Source organism: Microcaecilia unicolor, chromosome 10, assembly GCF_901765095.1.
Source record: "Microcaecilia unicolor chromosome 10, aMicUni1.1, whole genome shotgun sequence".
NCBI lineage: Eukaryota > Metazoa > Chordata > Amphibia > Gymnophiona > Siphonopidae > Microcaecilia > Microcaecilia unicolor.
Genome location: NC_044040.1, coordinates 53,739,508 through 53,757,344, shown reverse-complemented (window position 1 = coordinate 53,757,344; position 17,837 = coordinate 53,739,508). Strand labels below are relative to the sequence as shown.

At 44.7% G+C, this 17,837-nt stretch overlaps 1 protein-coding gene across 1 annotated transcript in view; it reads left to right on the top strand.

Annotated features, from left to right (window-relative positions):
- CFTR (CF transmembrane conductance regulator) overlaps positions 1-17,837 on the top strand; it is a 442,294-nt gene that overhangs the window by 298,612 nt on the left and 125,845 nt on the right. Inside the window, exons 16-17 of the mRNA XM_030216424.1 lie at positions 1,792-1,829; positions 11,981-12,228. Coding sequence (XP_030072284.1) covers positions 1,792-1,829; positions 11,981-12,228 — 286 coding nt within the window. The remainder of the gene's footprint in view (positions 1-1,791; positions 1,830-11,980; positions 12,229-17,837) is intronic.

Genomic DNA, 17,837 nt, shown 5'->3' with positions numbered 1-17,837 from the left:
GAGATTCACAGGAGGTGGAAGGGGAGAGGGAAAGATGGACTCAATGAGAGTAGAGGAGGAGCAGGAGAGTTGGACAGGGGAGGGCAGAGGGGAGATGGACTCAGGGGCAGAAGGGGGAGGGAGAGATGTCAGACTCATGGGGGGGTGGAAGGGAGGTAGGGAGCGATGTCAGACTCGGGAGGACGGGTCGAAGAGCAGGAAGGAGAGGTGTTGGATGGGGAGGTGCGGCAGGTGTAATTATACTCCGGAATTCATTGCCAGAGGATGTGGTAAAGGCGGTTAGCTTAGCAGAGTTTTAAAAAGGTTTGGACGGCTTCCTAAAGGAAAAGTCCATAGACCATTATTAAATGGACTTGGGGAAAATCCACTATTTATGGGATAAGCAGTATAAAATGTTTTATACTTTTTTGGGATCTTGCCAGGTATTTGTGAACTGGATTGGCCACAGTTGGAAAGAGGATGCTGGACTTGATGGACCTTTGGTCTTTCCCAGTATGGCAATACTTATGTACTTATATGTACTTAAGATAGAGATAAAATATCAGACTTGTATTCCTAGGGATGAGTCAATCTGTGATAAAGACTGGACTAGAATTCTCCTACCTTATTAGTTCAGATATATAGGAATTTCTAACTAAAGAGCCCTTTTATAAAGCTGTGGTAGCACATGACAAACTGGCCCTAACTTTGGACTCCTGCAAGAGCCCAGTGGTAGTTTCAGTGTGTGTCATACACCATTTCTAGTGCTCAAAAAATATATCTTTTTTTAGCGCTGGGAAGGGGTTAAGGGCTGCCTCAAGAAATGGCAGCGTGGCAAATGCTTAACTTACCGCACAGCTATTTACTTTTTAAAAATCCTTTTAGCCGTTGTGGTAAAAGGGGACCTCAACACATGGCAAATCCATGTGCCAGCGCCACTACAGGGCCCCTTTTACCACAGCGGAGCCCTAAATTTTCCAAGGGGAAGTCTGTGATACATTCATGTGAAATGTGAAACAGTCTGTAATCAGTTTATTAAGAGGTCCTTTTCCTAAGCTGCAGTAAGCACTAGCATGTCCTTATTGCAGCTTAAAATGGCGTACTGCGGGATGCACTCAGGCATCCTGTGGTAATTTTGTGATCTGTACATGCTGCACTCTAAAATATTTATTATTATATTGCAGAGGGGCCATGTCTAGGGGCGTAGAGTAGGCATTTCTGCACTACTCAGCATAGGTGCATTACCACGTGCTAACTGATTAACATAAGATTAGTGTGTGAGCCCTTACCACCTACAAAATAGATGTCAGTAAGTGCTCACACATAAGGTTTTTTTTTAATGGCCATGCGTTATTAGCAACATGAAAAATAAATTCTGTATATGACTTCTTTGACTCCATCATGTTTCTGGAAGTGTCATTTCTTCATACTACTACTTTGACCATTTTTCCTAACATTAGCAGAAGGTCATTAATTTATTTTAAAAATGGAAAATCAGCCATTTTACTGCTGCAGTAAAAATGGGCTTAGTGAATAGGAAATATCCACATAAGGGTGTGCACTAAGGTCAGTTTATACTACAGCTTTGTAAAAGGACACCGTAAATGACTGTAACCTATGTTATTGTTTTTGTTGTTTAATACATTGATTACAGACTGTTTATTTGGTCTGCTACTTTATTTCCATTCTGTTGGTATATTGCAGAACAGTTAAGCTTTTGTACAATCTGAAAATAACCTTTTGTGACAGACCTTTATGAAAAACAATTCCTATGTTGGTTAAAGATACTCACTTTATATTTTTCTAATGCAGGTGATTGCTTCTTTGGTCGGGCTATGGTTAATCAATGAGTAAGTTTTTCCTATGTTTGTTCCTCACTTTACATATGTTGTACATTGTATTTTTAATTTTGTGCTACATTTTTTTCTTCTACTGAAAAGAACTTATTTTGAATTTTAAGTTACATATAAGAAAATAAACTGGTTGCTTTCAAATTGGCCAGTGTTAAATGTTTTTTTTTTTCTGAGGACAAGCATGACTTCACAAGCAGCTGACATCCCCTGACAGAGCCCAGTCTGGATGCTACCCAATGTTTCTATACATTTAAGAAGCCTTTGATAGGCCCACAACACACTTGAACAAGTGTCTTCTTGCCAGCTTGCAACACGTGGGGCCCTCTGTCTTTTTTTCTTCTCTTTAGAGCAGTGAAGACTTCTCTTCGGTCGCAGTGCGAGAAAGCTTTCTTTTTTCACATTTAGTGCCTTCCAGCCTCATGGTTTGTGAGTAGCATGCTCTTTTTTTTTTTTGTATTTTTCTCTTTCTCCCTTCTCTTCCCATTTTTTTCTTAGGTTTTTCAGCTTTTATTTTTTTTCTTTCTTTTTCTATGACTCGCGGTCCTTTTGGGCCTGAGATCCTGTCTGAGGTTCTAAAATTTAAAAAATAACATCAGGAGAGAGGATTTTTTTCTTTAACCTCTCTTCATCATTGAGCTGTTTGATTTTCATGTGGTCGTCTTCCCCACGATGTCTCAGAAGCCTGCCAGTGGGTTTAAGAAGTGCATAAATGCAGAAGAGAACTCAGAAACCTAGAGAAGTGGTGCTTGAGAGACTTTTTGGTACCCAGAAGTCCGGTCCATTGGCATTAGAATCAAGAGCATCGGTCCTCATGGTTTCTGGAGCTGTGCTGGACACTTGCATTGCATCATCATTGAGGAGGTACTACCTACCTCGGTGTCAAGCACCGGTAGCGCCCCAGGCCTAGCATGCTTGGTCCCAACAAGGAAGTGCATGGATTCCATGTTGGCACCAAGGGACTCTGATGGCGGGCACTGAGCGAAAACAAAGAAGCACTAGCATCATTTCTTCTTGAAGCACAGTGCTAGGAGCTCCAGGTCACCACCGTCACTGGTACCTGAGAAACTTCAATGGCAGGAGGACCACTCTGCCTCCGTGGTAGCAGTGCTGATGTGTCAGTCTCTTCAAAGCCGTACCCCACTTCTGATTCAGCACCAACAGCTTCGCAGTATGTCCCTGCACGAATCCAGATCATGATCTAGGAGGAATTTGGGTGCATCCTCAGGCAATGTGATGCTGAAAAATCACTTGCAGTGGCTGTGGACCCACTCCAGCCCATTCTGGGGACCCATGGGCTGCCTGTTGGGCAGTTGCTGATACCAGTTCCTCACCAGCTGGCGGAGCCAGCACCATCCGATGTGGTGACCCTCTCCAGTCTATCAGGGGAGGAAGATACCCCAGAGACCTGGAAGGGCCTTGCACCTCAGTGCCTTCATTCTGGCTCTAGACACTCCAGTAGACTGAGGCAGATGCAGACTCAGACTTCATATGACGAATACTTGGCTGAATCTGAGTTGGACTGTTCCTGGGCATGTAAGGAGGAGCCTGAGGGCTTCTCGGAGGAGAGATCTCTAGGGCTTCTTTAAGATCCCTTCCTGCCACAGAACAGAGGAAAGTCTCCACCAGAGGACCTCTCCTTTGTTGGATGTTTGAGGAAAATGGCAGAGACCACTCCATTTAAATTGGAAGAGGAGGGCAAAATTGATGACCATCATTGATTATGATTTTCCTCCTAAGGAAGCTGTGACTGACTATGCCTGTTTACAATATCCCAAAAGATGCACAGATGAAGAATTGGGAGACCCCCTCTCTCTGTGTAGGTTACCTAAGAAGGCAGACTCCGTGTATAGAGTCCAAAAAGCCCCTGGATGCGAGAAGGTGTAGTTACCACACCACTCTATGGTGGTTGAATTTGCTTTCAAACAAGCCAGAAGTTCGAAGACCAATGCCTCAGTTTCCCCAAGCATGGATGTTTGTACTTTGGAGTCATTTGGAATGTTTTAAGGCCTCGGTGCATCCAAACCTACCAGCTCTACACCAGGCTTTACTTGAAGTCCTTGCTGTCCAGTGTACTCAAGTTTGCAGACACATTGTCACCAGAGCAGGCTGCACACCTTCACCAGATAGCCAACAAGTAGAAAGAGTGCAGGAAACATCTGGCTAGAGGAACCTTTGATTCTTTTGATGTGGTATCTAGACTTTCTGCCTTGGTTGTTGGTATGCACAGACTCTCATAGTTGCATGTCTCGGACCTGTAACCAGCAGTTCAGGAAAAGTTGGCGGGTATCCCGTGCCAAGGCAATAACCTTTTTGAGGACAAGGTGGAAGAGGTGGCAGACCTCATTAAGAAGAGAACTGATACCATGAAGTCCTTGTCTCAACCCGCCCTTTCTGTGGCCTCCACAACCCAGAGGTATTGTGAAGAAAATAGGAGAGAAATAAGTTGACTCCTTTCCATTCTCAGCCACAACTTCAGCCTCCATGCTCCCATCCTCAACAGCAGCGGATTCGGAAGGCCTAGCCAGCTCCCCAGTAAAAGCAGGGGGTGAGCATTTGACTGGATCCAAGAGAGCATAACTTTCCTTCAGGGGGAGGCTGATTGTTCTTCAGTAAAGGTGGCCTTTGTAACCTCTGACTGGTTAGTGCTGAAAATAGTCTGGGTGGGTTACACCCTTAATTGACATCACCCTCCTTGAAATTGCCCACCTAGAGCATTGATCTTCAGCTTTCAGCAGCGGGAAGATCTCGTGGAGGAACTCTCCTCCTTTCTAAAGGCCATCGGTTGATCGTGTCCCACCAGGGGAAGAAGGGAAGTGATTCTATTCCAAGTACTTTGTCATGTCCAAAAAATGGGGTGGATTACACCCCATCCTATACCTAAGGGCCCTGAACAAATATCTGTTCAAGAAAAAGTTCAGAATGATTTCCTTGGGCACTCCATGTTTCAGAAATATGATTGACTATGCTGTCTGAACTTAAAGGATGCTTAGACTCACATCCAGATATATCCAAGTCACAGGAAGTAGCTCAGATTTCGAGTAGAGAAACACCACTACCAGCATCACATCCTGTCGTTTGGCCTCGGATCTGCTCCCAGAGTATTTATGATAGCCCCGATATTCAGCACTATTTAACTGGCCAGAACAGCTGCTGACCAGTTAAATAGTGCTTAACCAGCTATCCACCAATATTCAATGGGGGGATAACAGGCTATCCCCCGCTGAATATCTCTGGTTAGCAGCTAGCAGATAACCGGTTATATAGCCCGATATAACCAGCTGTCCGCTGATTTTTAAAGCCGGTTTAGCGGCCATATTTGGCTGCGTGTAAACGTGGGATATCTTTGGCCGGTTTAAAGATAACTGGCTAAGTCTGAATATTGACTTAGCCGGTTATCTTTAAATCGCCCAAAAATAAACTGGATATTCAATGCTGGTAACCAGAAATGACCTGACATTGAATATCCGGGCTCAGCACCGACTGCGGGAGTTAGCTGGTCTAATTCCCATGGTCTGAATATCGTCCCCAACATGTCTCGCTATAGTTACAGCATCGCTATGCAGATTGGGAATTCACGTATTTCCCTAGTTGGATGATTGGCTGGCTAGGAGCACTTCAAGGGAAGGTGCTCAAGTGTTCATGCAGAGAACTATTCGGGTGCTGAAGTTACTAGGGTTAGTTGTCAGCTACCCCAAGTCCCATCTACTCCTGTTATAGCAATTGGAGTACATTAAAGCCCTACTAGGCATGGTACAATCTCTCGCTACCTGCCATTGGTACAGGTGTATGCCCTTATGGCCATCACTTAGGTTCAGCCAGCATGTTACAGCTCAGCAGTTGTTGAGGTTGATGGGTCATATGACCTCTACAGTGCATGTCACTCTTATGACTCATGTCCACTTGTGTGGTGCCCAGTGTACCCTTTCTTCCCAGTGGTATCAGGCCATGGGGAACCTTGCAGATGTTATCATGATTACCCCGGAGCTCGCACAGACAGTCCTGATGGGTGATTCAATCCATTTTGACCCTGGTACTCCCATTCCAAATTATTTATCCTCCAAACGTTCTGACTACAGATACATCCACTCTGGGATGAGGGACCCATGTAGATGGCCTTCACACCCAGAAGACCTGGTCCACTCAGGAAACCGAGCTTCAAATCAGCCTTCTAGAGTTACAGGCAATCTGGAATCCTCTAAAGGCTTTCAGGGATCCGTTGCTGAACCAAACTCAGGTCACATGACAGAATAGTCTCTGATGCCTTCCTCTTTCATTGTGGGGAGGGTCTTCTGTATACATATCCTCCCATCCCTCTCATAGGGAAGACTTTGTTGAAACTCATGGAAGACTGGGGAGCGATGATCCTAATCGCACCCTACTGGCCAAGTTGCCCTCTAAAGAACAGTGGACTGCTTTCCAACCCTTATCACACAGAATGTCTCTTCTGCACCCCAGCCTCCAGTCCCTGGCCCTCATTGCTTAGATGTTGAGAGCATAGAATGTGCATCTCTACAGATGCCTGAGGGTGTCTCCAGGATCCTGCTGGCTTCCAGGAAAGAGTCTACCAAGTGGTGTTATACTTTTAAATGAAGAAGGTTTGCCGTCTGGTATGAGATCCTCTTATTTGCCCTGCTCAAAACCTGCTTAGCTCAAAGCCACATCAGACAGCACAGAATTGAATTTTGGAGCTCAGCTCTTGATTAGCTTCCCTTGTATATGAAGTTTTACACATGTAGGTGGCAAATTTGTAGCTTACATGTGTAATTACTAGCACTTACATACACAGAGCCCCAAATTTAACTTTTTTTTTTAAATAAAACGTTTGTCCCCTTTGTACCTGGCACCAAACACATATTTTGTGCAATCTTAGATGCATTTCAAAATATGTTCAGTGAGCTCTTGTTAAAGATTATTCAAATTGTGAACATCCCAACTTGGATGTCTTTTTTCTGACCTAGATGACCTACTATATACAAAATTGGGTTTTCAGTGTGTTTGAGAGAATAGATAAATACAAAATATCATACTATAACATTAAAAAAGAACTGTAGAAAATTCATCTGAGTTTTTGTGTGCATTAGGGGTGTGCATAGGGCATTTGTTCATTCTATTTTGCTTTTCAGTGTGTTTTTTTTATTTATTCATTTGTCTTGCTTGTTAATTTAAAATTAAAAAAACAAACAAACAATAACTGAACTTTAAAAAGAATGAAAGCAAAAGGGGAAAAATTGTGAGGTCTAAGCCTGATCTCCTCACCGTGAAAATAAACCACCCCCCCCACCCTCCACACACACACACACACACACACACACACACACACACTGCCTTTTCTACTCTTCAGGGGCAGGAGCATTCCTCCTGCTGTGCCTTTTGCTATACATAATTGGCAACAGCCATTTCGGATTATGTTGTGCAACAAAATGGCTCTTTTTCTGTGCAACAAGGAAAATTGAATTATTAAAAAAAAAAAAAGAAATCCAGGACTGGCCTACAGCTCCCTCCTGGAACTGCTGTAGAGACTTATTTCAAAGATTTTTCTTGTGTCACATTCCAAGCACTGTAAATTCTGGGGAAAATATTCTGGGACCCTTGTTAAAATTGTTTCTTTGTTGAATCCTTGGAGTTACAATCCTGAATCCTTGTGTGAAATTCCAAGTTACTATTATAAGGCCTCAATTCCTGCGCGGTACATGAGAGGAAGCCCATTCAATTCCTATGGGCTTCCTCTCATTTGCCGTATGGGAATCACTAGTGCAGCATTGTAAAAGAAACCCATAGTGAGATGGACATTTACGAAGCCTGCTCCACATCCTGGTTGTCCAGTAGGATGTAGATTTTAAAATTTCCATGTAATTTCTAACCCAGAACAGCAGGAAAAGCCTCAAAATTTCAGTTTCTTTTCTTGCAGTACTGTTAATAGCTGCCATGTATACAAGTCAGCCTTGAGCCAATGATCGTGGGTGTGGAAAGCAATTATCTTCCAGCAGGAGCTATTCTGCCCATTGAAAGTTCGGAGCTAGCTATCCTATCCTGTGTCTTGTATTTCTGGTAATCTTAGTTGTTATTTCCTGATGTGTCCAGGAGGAATCAGCTCAGGGCAGGCCTGAGCATTTCTGCCCCACCTCTGAACTTGTTCCTTGTTGATTCAGTCGTTATTATTCATGCTTGTCATGCATTTGGATCCTTTTTTTGCCTTGCAACTTGTCAAGCTGCTTGCATTCAATAATTCTCATTTTCCTTTTGTGTTGGATACATTTCTTGGAGGTACAGTGACATCTCATTCTTGTCTAGTATACACACCTTGGGAGACCTTCTCTTGTAAATATCTGCATTCTGGCTGGGGATTCTGTGACAGAATGAATCAGCCCAAATAAAGGTACTGACTCAGTCACCTTCATACAAATAGCTGATACTGTAGATGGACTCAGCTAAAAAGAATGCCCACATCAGTTTACTTAAAAAATAAATACCATTTTACTGATGAAAATCATCATCCAAAATGGTTCACAATACCTTAATGCAATAAAGTAGTGTGGTTGCCATGTTAGTCCTCTTTAAAGGTAATAAATATAAAGAAAAGAAAACAAATGAAAGGAGAATAAAGTGATACCTTTTTTATTGGACAAACAATATATAGTTTTTGGCAAGCTTTTGAAGGCAGAGTTCTCTTCTTCAGGCCAGCTTATCAAAAAACATATTGTTATTCCTTTAAAAAGGGTATCACCTTATTTTCCTTTCTTTTCTTTTGTTTCTATTTAATATCTATAATACAATAAAAGATCAAAACATAGAACACCAGAAAAAGCACTGAAATTAACAAAGCAAACATAAATAAATAAATAAATTTAATAACCTCTACACATATCCTCAGATTCTATAAATGGCGTCCAAATTTAGGCACCTAAAATTGCACATGATCCTGAGATTCTCATGCAAATAAATTAGCTAACGAGCCATTAACAATCAATAATTTGCTGTTATCAATCAATTAACTTTAATTGGCTCTCATTTGGATTTGTACATGGATCTGGCTATGCACAATTTTATGAAAATCACACCCAAATCCTCTTGCGTGTAACCCAAAAGGTGGCATGGCAGTGGGAGGGACATGGGCGAGTCAGGGACGGTCCAAAGAATTACACATACTATTATAGAATTTGAAGACAGTGTGCTTAAGTTATGCGCCAGGATTTGCAGCAGATTTCAGTTGGTATAAGTCCTCGTGTCCAAAGCTGCATGCTGGAATGTGTGCTAAGCACTATTCTGTAAATAGTGCTCAGTTCAGAGCGCACTGTATAAAATATTCTCTGAAGACAAGCAGCCTGCTTGTTCTCACATGTGGGCTGATGTCCACGTCGGCCCAGGAACCAGCATTTTGCCAGAAAAATAAAAACAAAGTTTTGATAGAGTCTTCTAGCGCGCGAATCGCACGCACCGCGCATGCGCGGATGACTTCACGCTCGACGCGTGAGCGTGCTTCCTCAGTTTTTTCTTGTCCGCAGTGGAGAGACAGCATTTCAACTCTTCTCTTTGTTTTTGGCCCAGGAAACAGAGTGTTTGACGGCTAGTTCGTTTTAGGTTTCTTTTCTTTTTTGTCATTCTCTTAAAAAAACTTCTCATATTTTTTTTTCTTGAATTTAGCCCCTTTTTATAAGTTTTCTTTCTTTTTCGACGCGGCCGAGTTTCAGGCCGCACGGCCGGGTTCTTTCCTTTCTTTTGTGCCCCTTTTTCTTTTCAAAGGCACAATCATGTCGTTTGATTTTGCCCCCGCCGTTTTTCCTTCCATGTCATCGAAGACACCCAGCGGCTTCAAGCATTATACACGGTACAACCGGACTATCTCAGGTACTGATACCCACGCCTGGTGTATCCAGTGCCTTGGGCCCGACCATAGCCCAGCCGCTTGTGTCTTCGTATGAAGAAAAGGACCCAAACGTCTTGAGAAGCCCAACGAGAAAAACATTTTGGGGCTCAGTCCGGTCCTTCAACTTCGGTACCGAGGTCGTCGTCAGCGACATCAACAGGAGCCAACGTCGGGAAGGAAGGTAATGGCTGTTGAGAGACCAACTTGCACTGGGAGCAGTGAGGCGTCGAGTGGGTCTCCACCTGCCTCGAGGCCTCCTGTTATGCAGGCCCCCGGGACCGGCCTTCGTCAGACCCAGCCCCGAGGAGACGTGAGGATTCCACGTCTTCCTCACCGGTACCGAGGAGTCTCAATGGCAGGCGTCGAGCGAAGGCAAAGAAGCACTGTCATCGTTCTCCTTCGACACACGGTACCGGGAGCTCCGGGGCGTCGAGAGAGTTGGCACCCGAGAAGCGTCGGTGCCGAGAGAATTGCTCCCTCTCGATACAGGAGGTGCCTATGCGTCGGTCTCCCAGTAGCCTGGTACTTGCTCCCGAGCCTCCCCAGATTCTGACACCGCCTGTCCCATCAATCCTGTAGCCTTCTCCGATGGTGGCTCTTGACAAGCGTATCTGGGCCTTGTTTCCAGAACTTCTGGAGGGGCTGCTACGACAGTCAGCTTTGGTGTCGGGGGTGCTTGCGCCTTCTGTACCTGCTGCTGCAGCGGTGTCTGGCCCTTCGCCTGCGGTGAGTTCCCCGACCGCGATGCTGCTTGTGGCATCCACGTCGGCTGCCACCCAGGTCAACTCCCCTTTGACGTCGGTGGAGGGAGCTTCACCGCAGTTGGACCGGGCATCGGTCTCTCCACATCGCCTTAGAGGACATCGTTCCTCGGCGTTGAGGCAGGTTCAGTGTCGAAGCACCTTAACTCAGGTTCTATCTGATACTGAGCAGGAGCATTCGTGGGAGTCAGAAGAGGATCCCCGGTACTTCTCTTCTGATGAGTCATTTGGGATTCCCTCTGATCCATCCCCTCCACCAGAAAGGAGACTATCTCCACCGGAGAGTCTGTCCTTTTCCTCTTTTGTCTGGGAAATGGCTACGGCTATTCCCTTCCCTGTGGAAGTTGAGGATGAGCCCAGGACTGACATTCTTGAGGTCCTGGATTATTCTTTTCCACCTAAAGAGGCTGTGACAGTTCCTTTTGCATAAGGTACTGAAGGAAGTCCTAATGTGAAACTGGTCAGCCCCTCTGTCTGGCCCCGTGGTCCCGAAAAAAGCTGAATCCCAGTATCGGATCCACGGTGAACCTGGATTGATGAGGTCTCAGTTACCCCACAATTCCATGGTGGTGGACTCCGCCCTCAAGAGAGCCAGGAGTACTAGAGACTATGCTTCGGTGCCCCCAGGCAGAGAGGCTGGAACTCTTGACTCTTTTGGAAGGTATTTCTATCCAGGGGCTTCACGTGCTTTTGCTTCTGTACAATGGGGCTGAGAATGAAGGGGGATTGCTCCTGCCTCAACAGTATACCACTGATATTCCCAATAAAGTGTCAGAGGAGTTCAGTTGCCTCTTCAATGGGAGCTGGAGGGATGATACATATCCTAATATTTGTGCTAGAGGAAGCCGGGGTAGGGGTGGGTGGATTGGGTGATGTTCTTAGGGTATGTGGATTGTCAATGGGGGTTTGAGTTGTGATGTAGGGGTTTGGCATGGTTGACTTGAGTTGTGTTTTTTTGTTTTTATTTGTGGTGGGGAGGGGGTGGGCTGCAGTAGCAGCCACCTGTTAACAAATTGCCCTAAAATGAACATGTATAAAAATAAAACAAACAAAGTGAAAACCCTGTAAATGACACAGGAAACTAAATAAAGCAGTTTTTCCCTGCACACCCCTGTTTATGAATCCTTGGATTGGTGGGGCAGGAAAGACTACAGATCATTCCTACCCCATGAAGAATGGCAGATGGGAAAGGAATCTGGAGGTGAAGGAAGTTCAGTTGGCTAGTAAAGATGAGAAGAGAACTTAGGAAGATATATTCATGTTGCGGGTAAAGCCAAATTTAAAAAAGAATCAAAATGAAAACATGAAATTTGTTTGTTTTTATTTTATTTTGTTGAAATTTGTTGGTCCATTTCTAAGAAAAACATATCCTTTTTGTGTGTATGTGTGTGTGAAAGAGGAGGCATACATAAGAATGCGGGGTATGACTCTGAAGGAGGGAAAAATGTGTGTGTGAGAAAGATGGCAGTAAAAATGCTATGTGTTCTCTAATTTCTCCTTACCTGTTTTTTCTTATGTTTTAGGTCATCTGAAACCAATCGGACAAGCCACAAAAACAACAGTACTTCAGCAATCATTTCTGTAACCAACACCAGCTCTTTCTATATATTTTACATTTATGTGGGAGTGGCTGACACATTGCTTGCACTTGGTATTTTCAGAGGGTTACCACTAGTACATACTCTGATAACAGCGTCCCAAATTTTACATAACAAAATGTTGCACTCAGTTCTACATGCTCCCATGTCAGCCTTCAGTACTATGAGAGGAGGTAATTACAGTAATGTAAATTCTTTATTTAAGTTAATTAGAATTTGGAGGCCTATTCATTAACAAGTGCACAATGGCAATGCACTGAGTTTTTATATATACCTACTAAAATGCAGCTGCTATAGCAGGTGTGCAAACAAGCATGCACACGAAGCTATAAACTGTAGCACGTATATGCTACATATTGAAATCCCTCATGCTATCAAGCTCAAGTGAAAGAATTTGTTATAATAACAGAGGATTTCATCCCAACCCCAGCAAAAAACACAAGAGACTTGGTGGCCTCAATCATTCCCAATTTCACAAAAACACAGAAATGCATGGGGTTTGGTTTCCTTCTACCCCATGACCCAATGAATAAGGGATGTAGTTGGCCCAACTCAGTCCCCTCTTTTCCCATTCATGAAGATTCCATGGTTGTCTCCTGCACTGCAGCTGTCTTTAACAGTGGTACCCTGACCTCTTGTTTTACTTTGCATCATGAATGCACGCGAGGCAAAACACAATAGAAGATCATCTGGTACCTTTCTTATTGACAGCAGGGTGGAATAGAGCCAGGCTTTCTCCTACTCTGATTTTTGGTCATCATCAGAAAGGGCAGATAGTGTGGCATACAGGGTGATGGGGAGTACAGGAGCATTGTTCCTTTGTGTTGTATGTGTAGGTAGGGGGGTGGGAGCTATCTAGGCCTTTGTTCTTTTGTGCATTGGTAGGTAGGGATAGATGTGAATCAGGACTATGAACTCTTTTTTTTCTTCTGTTTCAGAGGGTTTTGAGGGAGGTTACTGGGGCCCACTGAGGTGTTTAGGGGAGAGTGATCAGTGAATAAGACCTTTGACCACTGGTTTGGAGGTTTGAAGATGATCAGAAATTGGAGGCCCCTTGGTCTTTGGGTCAGAAGCCACAGAGCTTACCCTTCATGACAAGAATAGGGATTGAATAGGATCTGTATATTGGAAGGCATTCCTAGTGGTGGTGTTTCCAGTGCTAGAATGTCAGTGTACTAACCCTGTGGGCATATTAGCATTTAATACACACCCCAAGGTGGGTGTTACATCTTGGGCTTTAGTGGGTATACAGTAATTAATTGGTGGAGGAATGCATACCATGCTATTTACTGTGTTCCTGCTAAAGCCTAATTTTCATATGACATTCCCTGATTTCTCTCTTAACAAGCAGGATGAATTAGCCATATAAATGAGTGATATCATATAATGGTGACAACACAGGCTAGTTCTCTTAAATTTACTACTTCATGAGTTCTTTGCCTCTGTTTTCCTCTGAGTGATTGCATAGACATTGTTACTGCTATTGCAGTCGTTTTTGTTTCTATAGCTGTTACTAAAAGAATTCCTTGTTATTTTTGTGTATTCTTTCCTCCAAGCCCCCCAACAAAAGAAAGAAAAATTTGTTTTGTTCTTACTTTTTCTTCAACATTGAATTTCAGTCTTGCTGACACTATTCTACATGCCAGACAGAGTGAGTAGGTTTAAAAGATGCCCTTCTGTCTGCTATGGTCACCAGCTCCATCTGCTAGAGATGTTTGGGACCTGACTATATTATTTTCAACTGTGCTAATTATGTACAGATTTCTCTGAGGGCTTGATGCTTCAAGGCCTTAGAGATAGAGGCCCTGTGATCTCCACTACCGGCATAAAGACGCAGGGCAGAGAAAAAAGTGAGGGGGTAGTTCAAGTGGGCTGCAAGCCTATTCTCCTATCAGTCAGCAGGGAATCTAGAGGAAGTTCCACCTCTAGGAGTGAATCCTCCTCAAGGAAGTTGTTCCACAGAAAGATCTCAAAGAAGAAAGGTCCGAAAAGAGGAGAGATGAGCCCACTGTAGCACCCATCTTCATTGCAGAAATCTACTGAAATAATGCATGAACTGTCAGTACAGAAAACACACTTGTTGGATCTGGCAGGCATGGTGCGGAAGGACTCCTTGATGTGACCAACACTATCAGCATCACCTGCATATTCTGGGGGTAGTTTTAAATAGGCCGCCAAGGTTAATAGGGCAGGAAGGCAACAAATGTTAGCCTGTTTTACCAAGGTACCTGTTGTCTTTATGTCTTTATAAAACACTCTGTTATGGTCCAATGAAACATTAGCAACAGTGGGGGGAACAAATAACCACATTTTCAAAGAGAATCACAGTGCTTTAAGACTTTCAATAAATCACTAATAATATCCACCATCACAAAGGAAATTGATATGCTGTCTTTCTGTGGGTTTTGCAACTACATTCGAAGTGGTTTACATAGTATATACAGCTATTTATTTATTAGAGCAATGGAGGTTTAAGTGACTTACCCAGAGTGACAAGGAGCTGCAGTGGGAACTGAACCCAGTTCCCCAGGATTAAAGTCTGCTGCACTAACAATTAGACTACTCCTGAAGTTGTGGTATAAGATAATCACTGTATGAAGATATATATGTATTATATGAAAGGACGGATGATGAGACATGGTGTGCTATTGGTCTCCCTGAATGAGATGTCTTAGGTGAGCCGCCACTACTGAGTAACAACGCATGTGAAATGTAATTTATAAGATGAAAATACTATTGTGACAGTGGATATTATTAGTGATTTATTGAAAGTCTTAAAGTGCTGGGATTCGCGCAAATCCTGCAGAAATCACACCTAGATTGAAGGTGCAGGCATTACATCTATTCAAGAGCAGGTGTAAAGATACACACATATAACCATTCATACTTTACAAAATACATATGTGAATTGCAAGTCTGCCCATGATCTGCCCAAAAGTCACTCGAACACGCTTTGCACCACGCGTACTTTTAGGTGTGACAATTTTATAAGATCACATTTACATGCATAGACAACATCTTATGCATGAAATGGTTTATAAAACTACCTTTCTACATCAAAATGAAAATCAACATCCTTGAAGCAGTCAGAACATTTACCCCTTCCCCCTTTTACAAAGCCATACGGCATTACCGCACTGGTAACAGCTAGCTTGGCTTTCTAAAGAGGGGGGGGGGGGGGGTGGGGAGGCTAGTGTGATAGAAGGATTTGGCTTACGTAGCAAGCCCTAAAACAAACTGCAGTGGTACCAGTCCACAGACTTCTCAGGGAATTCCAATTATGAATGTGGCAATGTATGTTGATGGCAAGAAAAATAGATTTATTAGAGTTTAGTCCAGTCTGAAATCTGACATAGTCCATTTGCCTCATGCATATCCCAGTCAAACATTTGTGAGCAAAGCCATTAAACCTAAAATTGTTACTTTCAAAACTTTTTAGTCTGCTGTTGAAGTACTTGAAAACTAGATTAACAAACAATCTGATCAATTACTTAGTTTGTCTACTGAATTTCAGACCAAGCTTTCTGTAGTTGAAAATACTTTAATAGATTATGCTGGGAAAATTGAAAATGTACAAATACATTTACTGCTAGATATAGTTTTCTCGGTTTCTCCAAGGAAGTTGAAGTCATCAGAAGAACAATTGGGAAATGTTTCCACAATGGATATTCGAGATGTTTCTCAGATTTTGCAGACCTCCTTGGATTCTAATAATATTTCTTCTACTTTAGTGGTTACTTTTGTATTGGTCATAGTCAGAGACATTGTTCTGGAGCTTTTTTTCAGGCAGAGAGATGATTTCATTTTGGGTGTGAAATTTTTCTGTATGTTTCTCGTGCTACCCAGGCTCGACACAAATTGTTTCTTTGCTGTAAAATCTCATGCTCCACAATGTGGAGCACAGTTTTCTGTATGATTTCCATGTAGATGTATGTTGAAATATCAAGGAAATAGATATATATTTTGACAGAAGGGACAGCTTTGGCAATTTCTTGCTGATAAGATTGGTTAAACTTTTACCTGCCTTTCTCTTATAATGCTGCATTTAGAGTAACTGTACCTCACTGGATCAGTAGCTCAATAATGTGATGCTATATATTTTTTGAATTTCATATTTTTTACTTCCATCTTGCTCTCCCCTTTTTGGGGTCTATAAGACTTCTGGTAATTTGTGTTTTTCTGTATATTGTATTGTAGCTCTGGGGAGGTATTTTTCTAATTGTTCTATTGCTGTCATTCATTTATATATACATATACAAGCAACAAAGCCCGTTTTGTCAAAAATGAAACAGGCCCTAGAAAGGCTCTCGTTTAAACGATTTCTCCTCTCTCCCCTGCCTTCCCCTCCATGTCCAGCAATTCTTCCCTCCCCTCCCATCCCCTCCGTGACCTCCCCTCCATGTCCAGCGATTCTCCTCTTCCCTGCTGTCCCCTCCGCGTCCTACGATTCTGGCCTCCCCTCCATGTCCAACGATTCTCTACGCTCCTGTCCCCTCAGTGTCCCATGATTCTCCGAGGACAAGCAGGCTGCTTGTTCTCACGACTGGGGTGACGTCCGCGGCAACCCCCACCAACTGGAAAGAAGCTTCGCGGGACGGTCGGCACGCAGGGCACGCCCACCGCGCATGCGCGGCCGTCTTCCCGCCCGTGCGCGACCGTTCCCGCCAGTTCCTTTTTTTCCGCGTCTGGAGAGAGTCGTGCCTCGCCGCTCTCTCGGATTCAGCCGCCGGATTTCGATCGCGTTTACGCCGATCGTGCTTTTTTCTTTGTTTATTTCGGTCTAGTTACCGTCCGGTTTCTTTTTTTCAAAAAAAAAAAAAGAAACCCTGCGTGTGTGGAGCACGCGCTCCCCTTTTTCCCTCGCTTCCAGCGGGGACGCCGCGTTGCGGCCTAGTGGCCGCACGGTCGTTTTTCCTTTTCGTGGTGTGATTTCAGCCACCATTGACGACTTTGACTTCGCCGACGCGATTTTTCCGTCGATGTCCTCGAAGGTCCCGAGTGGATTTAAAAAGTGTGGTCGCTGCGGCCGGCCGATCTCGCAGACCGACACCCACGCTTGGTGCCTCCAGTGCCTCGGGCCGGAGCACAATATCAAGTCGTGTTCTCTGTGTCTCGGTCTCCGGAAACGGACTCAGGTTGCGAGGCAAGTTCTGCGGGACCGTCTTTTTGGAACTTGCGCCGGCCCCTCGACGTCGACCTCGAAGGCATCGGTATCGACGCCCGGCCCTTCGGTACCGGTATCGATGCCCGAGACATCGGCACCGATGGCAGCGACCCCAGGAGAACAGGTCCCGTCGGCCCGCCGGTCCTCCGGTGAGAGTGGGGGTGAGAGGCCGCGTGGGCAGTCGGCCCCGGTCACTCCCTCAGCTCGTGGGCCACGGGACCGAACCCTGTCTGACCCGGTACCTCGAGACCGAGGGGGATCGACCTCCTCCTCCTCCATGCCCTCCGGCGCCGGTGACGGGCATCGCAAGAAAGATAAGAAGCGTCGTCACCGGTCGCCCTCGGTGCATCCGGATCTCGGAGAGGAGGCGACGCCGAAGCATCATCATCGAGAGGAGAGGTCTCCGTCGGTTGTGGAGGTACCGACGCATCGGGGTTCCGGCACCTCGGTGCCGTCTCCTGGCCCCCAGCAGCTTCTGGCGCCGACACCCCTACCGGCCCCACCGCCTTTCCCGGCAGCGGGCCTGGACGAGTGCCTCAGAGCCATCCTTCCGGGGATCCTGGAAGGGCTGATGTGCCAGGCTGTGCCGGCGCCGGGGGTGCTTGCGCCCTCGGCACC